Raw genomic sequence first — 7186 nt, 5'->3', positions numbered from 1 at the left:
CTGCAGAGCATTTTACGCCCACATATGTGGTATTTCCATATTCAGGAGAAATTGCATTACAAATTTTGGGCTTTTTCTTTTTACCTCTTGTGAAATGAAAAGTGTGGGGCGACACCAGCATGTTAATGTAAAAAGCAAAACATTTTTTTACACTAACAGGCTAGTTAGACCCCAAATTTCCTTTTCATAAGAGGTAAAAGGAGAAAAAGCCCCCCAAAATTTGTAGTGCAATTTCTCCCGCGTACGGAAATACCCCATATGTGGCCCTAAATTGTTTCCTTGAAATACGATAGGACCCTGAAGTGAGAGAGCGCCATGCGCATTTGAGACCTAGATTAGGGATTTGCATAGGGGTGGACTCGGATGCAAGGGTTGGGGGTGGCGGGGGCTGGGGGAATGATTTTAGCAGACATCTCGGTCCGATCTCTGACCGGCTAGTGCCAGGGACCGAAATTCCCACGGACGTACCTGTATGCCCTGTGTCCTTAAGGGGTTAAATCTTAATTATTTTTATTTTTTTTAAACCTTTGACAAAATCCAAAGACTTTTTGTTGTAGTTCTCCACAGCCAAAGTCCGACTATGCATTGCAGTGTGTACGGCCTCGTCCTGTCCGCAGCGAATCAACGCGTTCAATTTGATCACTACTGTTTTTACAGTCCTGCAATACATTTCTCCAATAAAAACGAGTTTCTTGGTTATGTCGGTGTATTGATCTGTGAGTGCAGCTCTGGAGTATAATACAGGATATAACTCAGGATCAGTACAGGATAAGTAATGTAATGTATGTACACAGTGACCTCACCAGCAGAATAGTGAGTACAGCTCTGGAGTATAATACAGGATATAACTCAGGATCAGTACAGGATAAGTAATGTAATGTATGTACACAGTGACCTCACCAGCAGAATAGTGAGTACAGCTCTGGAGTATAATACAGGATATAACTCAGGATCAGTACAGGATAAGTAATGTAATGTATGTACACAGTGATCTCACCAGCAGAATAGTGAGTACAGCTCTGGAGTATAATACAGGATATAACTCAGGATCAGTACAGGATAAGTAATGTAATGTATGTACACAGTGATCTCACCAGCAGAATAGTGAGTACAGCTCTGGAGTATAATATAATTACATGTAAAGGCTAAAATGCTCTCCAGAAATAAAATATCCCCTTTTCCATGCTAGCAAGACTCCAATAATATAATCTGTAATGAATGTGGATGCCCCTTTAATAACCCATACAGCTTGTGCAGGTCAATAAAACCATCAATATATGTCTTTATTGTAGGATTTTACTATTTAATACAAAATCATCAGACACAGGAATGACACATAGATGTCACAGACAGACAAGAACACGACACGAAAAGACTCATTAATACTGGTTTTCTGGGAATTTCTATGTATTGCAGAGGCCGCTGGCACATAAAGAGTTAAATCTCACATTGTAGATTATAAAACTCCCCCCCCCCCCCCCCCCCCCCAAAAGCTAAAAGGCACTTTTTTACATTAGGTAGTCATGGACAATTGAAAGATTGCTTATACATGCCTACTAGAGCAGTGTTTCCCAACCAGGGTGCCACCAGCTGTTGCAAAACTACAACTCCCAGCATGCCTGGACAGCCAAAGGCTGTCCGAGCATGCTGGAAGTTGTAGTTTTGCAATGGCAGGAGGCACAATGGTAAGGAAACACTGCTGTAGTGGACATGTATAAGCAATCTTTTGATAGCTCATATAGATCAGTGTGACACATTTGTATGACATTGATCCATTACATCAGCAGTCTATTGCTACAGACTGCCATAGGTGGTCATGGCGGTCCGCCAATAACGCATGGCGAATGCTGTTTACATGCCGCTGTCAATTAAAAGCCTTCTACAGAGATTGCTCCTTACACCTTTCATACCAAAGGACAGGGCTGCATGTACCGAGATCATCCAGCAGCACAGAGCATTTCAGGAGAGCAATATGGGCTTGCTGGGTGTTGTAGTTTTTCAACGGCTGGAGGCACAATGGTAGAGAAACACTGCTCTAGTGGACATGTATGAGCAATCGAAAGATTGCTCATACGGATCAGTGTAATCCTAATGTATGACATTGATCTATTACAGCAGCACTCTATTATTGTCCGGGCATTCTGGGAATTGTAGTTTTGCAACGTCTGGAGGCACGATGGTAGGGAAACACTGCCCTGATAGATATGTATGAGCAATCTTTCGATTGCTTATATAGATTAATGAAATACTATTGTATGACATTGATCTATTACATCGGCACTCTATTGTTGTCTGGGCATGCTGGGAATTCTAGTTTACAATGTCTGGAGGCACAATGTTAGGGAAACACTCCTGTAGTGGATATGTATGAGCAATCGAAAGATTGCTCATATGGATCAGTGTAATACTATTATCTGACATTGATCTATTACATCGGCACTCTATTGTTGTCCAGGCATGCTGGGAATTGTAGTTTTGAAATGTCTGAAGGCACAATGGCAGGGAAACCCTACTTTAGTAGATATGTATGAGCAATCTTTCGATTGCTTATACAGATTAGTGTAATATTCTAAAATATAGTGTAATACTCTGACATTGATCTATTACATCGGCACTCTATTACTACAGGCTGTCATAGGCGGTCATGGAGGCCTAGATCCAGTCACTGCACCGCCAATGACGGGCGGCGAAAATGTACATGAGGACAGGGCTGCATGTACTAAGATCACCCAGCAGCACAGAGCATTTCGGAAGAGTAATATGGACATGCTGGATGTTTTAGTTTTGCAACATCTGGAGGCACAATGGTTGGGGAAAACTCTGCTCTAGTGGATTGTATGAGCAATCGAAAGATTGCTCATACTGATCTGTGTAATACTATTCTATGACATTGATCCATTACATCGGCACTTTGTTGCTACAGGCTGTCATCGGCATCGCAATGACGGGAGGCAACCACCAGAGGCACCCCGGTTGGGAAACAGTGACCTAAATAATGCCCAAATGTGTCCATAAATCCTCATATGACTTGATACGTTGCGGAACAGATCACTGCAGGTCTCTGCCATCTTGCACACAGTACACGAGGTTCTAGCTCCAATAAGCAGGTAGTGGCGGTGTCCCCTGATTATACCGTAATAACATTGCAGATGTCCGTGTAATGTTCCTTTTGCACCGTAGGCCAAGAGTTTGTTTTGTAAATGCAGCATTTTCAGAATAAAAAAAAAAAAAAAAAACTTCACAGATTCCATACTGGGTCCTTTAAAAAAAAAAACGCCACCTTTCCGATTCACACCTTGACGACCCCCGAGTGCGGCGAGAGACCCCCTGAGGACTCCGCTCTGTGTTTCCTGCCAAAGATTAAAATGGAAAGTGATGTCACTGACTGCAATACCGTAAATGACCTGCAGGTGGCGGTGCAGAGCCATTCATTTTGCTATTGACACCGTATGGCGGTGTGTTAGTGTCACATTGGAAATCTAATCAATGGCAGAATGGTTGCAGAATGAAATACGATATACCGCTATATGGCGTCTAGTTTCATTGTAGGGGGTTATTTTTAGCAGACGGATTCTACTCCTCTTTCTCTACTTTACGTTCTGATATATAAAGGCAATAAAAAAAACGGGCCGCACATCGCAGTTGCTAAAAAAAAAAAAAAAATTAATAAAAAAAACTTTAAAGGGGTACTCCGGTGGAAAACTTTTTTTTTTTTTAATTGACTGGTGCCAGAAAGTTAAACAGATTTGTAAATTACTTCTATAAAAAAAATCTTAATCCTTCCAGTACTTATTAGCTGCTGAATACTACAGAGGAAATTCTTTTTTTTTTTGGAACACAGAGATCTCTGTCCATTTTAAGAACTGTCCAAAGTAGGAGAAAATCCCCATAGCAAACATATGCTGCTCTGGACAGTTCCTAAAATGGACAGATATGTCAGCAGAGAGCACTGTGGTCATGATGTCAGCAGAGAGCTCTGTGTTCAAAAAAGAAAATAATTTACTCTAATATTCAGCAGCTAATAAGTACTGGAAGTATTAAGATTTTTTAATAGAAGTAATTTACAAATCTGTTTAACTTTCCGGAGCCAGTTGATTTAAAAAAAATAAATAAATAAAAGTTTTCCACTGGAGTACCCCTTTAAAACTATTTTAATATACACTTTTTGAGAAATTTATTAGGGCGCATGTGCACTACGGAATATTCACACAAACATTCCACGCGTGGCAGGCACCGCCGTAATGATTCGGCGCTATGACCGCGTGGAACTGTGTTACCGTCAATGGGGACGGCTCTCCGTAATTCGAATTTCCGGAAGGGGAATTCACCAGTGTGCCCGGTGCGGCAGAATCCCATTGAAGACAATGGGACGCTGCTGCATCGGAATCTTCGATTCCGATGCAGCAGCGTCCCATTGTCTTCAATGGGATTCCGCCACACCGTGCACACTGCTGAATTCCCGCTGTAGAAATTCTATGTTCCGTAGTGTGCATGGGCCCTTAGATGATCCTCATCTCTTGTCCACAAAGTGTCTTCAGGAGAACCTAACTTTCCATGAAGGTCCTTATGGGAGTTGACGCCGTGTCATACGTTATGTCTCCTGCGGTGGCGCTGCAGAAGGCTCCCTAGACAATAAACTAGGGGGTATCTAGAGAACCCTGTAACATCTCTCTCTGCTTTCCTATCCCATCATCCCCTTCTTTGATTGACAGGCAAACCACTCCTGGCCCTGCTGCATTCTCGCGCATGCGCAATGAGCTAGCCAGCTTCAGCCCCTTACTTCATCGCGCGCATGCCATCACTGTCAATTCGCTAGACTGTGATCTTACCCCACTCTAGCTTCTGTTCCAGCTGACAGTGATGACGCACGCGTAGTGAAGTATGGGGCTGAAGCTAACAAGCGCACTGCGCATGCGCGAGAATTCAGCAGGGCTCTGCCGGTCAAGCAAAGAAGGTGAGGGCTCTTACAGGAGCCTTCTGACTCTGAGGCTGGTGGAAGGTTCGGTGGGGCCGCGTTGGACTTGTGATAGTCCACATCCTTGTGCAATTTTTATGCAGCACAGACTCGCGAAAAACTAACAATCCTTACCTGACTTGTTTGACGATAAAGTACACGACCATGGCGAGACCCAGCATCCCCAGGAACGACCCGAAGACGACTCCGAGAGTTTTACCTTAAAGGAGGGAAAAAAAAGAATACACCTGTTAAGAGACGGAAAAAGCGGGCTGCGCATGCGCACCAGTGGGGACCATTCCCACCAGTAGTAATACAAATGGATAGGAGACATTACCTGTAGTCCACATCCGTTCTGTGAAAGAGAAGAAAAGTTACAAATATATATAAAAATAATAATATATAGGTATATATATATTAATCAACTGTAAATTCAATTATAAAATAAATGTAAATGTCAGAAATAACATAAATAATAAATGTAATGTAAATGTAATAAATACTAATAAATAATTTAATTATATTATTTATTACATTTACATTACAAAAAAGGTATATAGATACTGGGATAATGGAGTAATGGTATATAGATACTGGAGTAATGGTATATAGATACTGGAGTAATGGTATATAGATACTGGAGTAATGGTATATAGATACTGAAGTAATGGTATATAGATTCTGGAGTAATGGTATATAGATACTAGAGTAATGGTATATAGACACTGGAGTAATGGTATATAGATACTGGAGTAATGGTATATAGACACTGGAGTAATGGTACATAGATACTGGAGTAATGGTATATAGACACTGGAGTAATGGTATATAGACACTGGAGTAATGGTATATAGACACTGGAGTAATGGTACATAGACACTGGAGTAATGGTACATAGATACTGGAGTAATGGTACATAGACACTGGAGTAATGGTATATAGACACTGGAGTAATGGTATATAGACACTGGAGTAATGGTACATAGATACTGAAGTAATGGTATATAGACACTGGAGTAATGGTATATAGACACTGGAGTAATGGTATATAGATACTGGAGTAATGGTATATAGATACTGGAGTAATGGTATATAGATACTGGAGTAATGGTACAGTATATAGATTCTGGAGTTATGGTATATAGACACTGGAGTAATGGTATATAGATACTGGAGTAATGGTATATAGATACTGGAGTAATGGTATATAGATACTGGAGTAATGGTACAGTATATAGATTCTGGAGTAATGGTATATAGACACTGGAGTAATGGTATATAGATACTGGAGTAATGGTATATAGATACTGGAGTAATGGTATATAGATACTGGAGTAATGGTATATAGATACTGGAGTAATGGTATATAGACACTGGAGTAATGGTATATAGATACTGGAGTAATGGTATATAGATACTGGAGTAATGGTATATAGACACTGGAGTAATGGTATATAGACACTGGAGTAATGGCTGGGATCCTGGTCCTTTATCCTCATTACATTGATCCTGTTGGTGAGTGCTGAGGACCTGGACCTTCTCTCTGATGACTTTGTAGACATGAAGGACCTTATTAAGGACCATATTACAGGGGTTGGTGGGGAGGTGACTTACGTATCATAAAGGAGGAGTATACAGTCCTCTGGTTTATAGGCTGAGGACCCCGGATGTTCCTCTGCAGGACATGTGCGGGTGCACTGTGTGCGGTAGAATAAAGCATCGTCTGGAGCTTCTCCATCTACAACACAAAAGGAACAGATGGTAACAATGGCCGCCAGTCCCCACCTGTATCCATGGCTGAGGCCTCACCTGAGACGCCGAGATCTGGACCTTGTTGTAGAACACTGTCCACACCACGCTCTGGTAACACGGCGGCGTTGTCAAGGAACCTCCATAGCGGAAATACTGGTCCAAACCCTCGGGAAGCAGCTCCGCAACGTTAAAGGATGGAATAGGCACATTCTGGTCTGCAGGAGACAGGAACGGGGTTATAATGACCCAGCAGAGGGCCCCTAACTCCACCTGCTCTAGAACCACATGTGAGCTGCAGAGGGCCCCTAACGCCACCTGCTCTAGAACCACATGTGAGCTGCAGAGGGCCCCTAACTCCACATGTGAGCTGCAGAGGGCCCCTAACTCCACCTGCTCTAGAACCACATGTGAGCTACAGAGGCCCCTAACTCCACCCGCTCTAGAACCACATGTGAGCTGCAGAGGCCCCTAACTCCACCT

The 7186-nt window shown here is 42.3% G+C and overlaps 1 protein-coding gene across 1 annotated transcript in view; it reads right to left on the bottom strand.

The window, feature by feature from the left end:
* Nucleotides 1-1488: 1488 nt before the first annotated feature.
* The window catches only part of CA14 (carbonic anhydrase 14), a 44253-nt gene continuing 38555 nt past the window's right edge, over nt 1489-7186 (bottom strand). Inside the window, exons 7-11 of the mRNA XM_056547161.1 lie at nt 6764-6921; nt 6569-6692; nt 5292-5309; nt 5090-5174; nt 1489-3350 (exon numbers count right to left, since the gene is read on the bottom strand). Coding sequence (XP_056403136.1) covers nt 3290-3350; nt 5090-5174; nt 5292-5309; nt 6569-6692; nt 6764-6921 — 446 coding nt within the window. The 3' untranslated portion in view covers nt 1489-3289. The remainder of the gene's footprint in view (nt 3351-5089; nt 5175-5291; nt 5310-6568; nt 6693-6763; nt 6922-7186) is intronic.

The sequence above is a fragment of the Hyla sarda genome, chromosome 11, assembly GCF_029499605.1.
Source record: "Hyla sarda isolate aHylSar1 chromosome 11, aHylSar1.hap1, whole genome shotgun sequence".
In the NCBI taxonomy this organism is placed as follows: Eukaryota; Metazoa; Chordata; class Amphibia; order Anura; family Hylidae; genus Hyla; species Hyla sarda.
The sequence above is the reverse complement of the archived record's forward strand: the minus strand, read 5'-3'. Positions and strand labels throughout refer to the sequence as shown.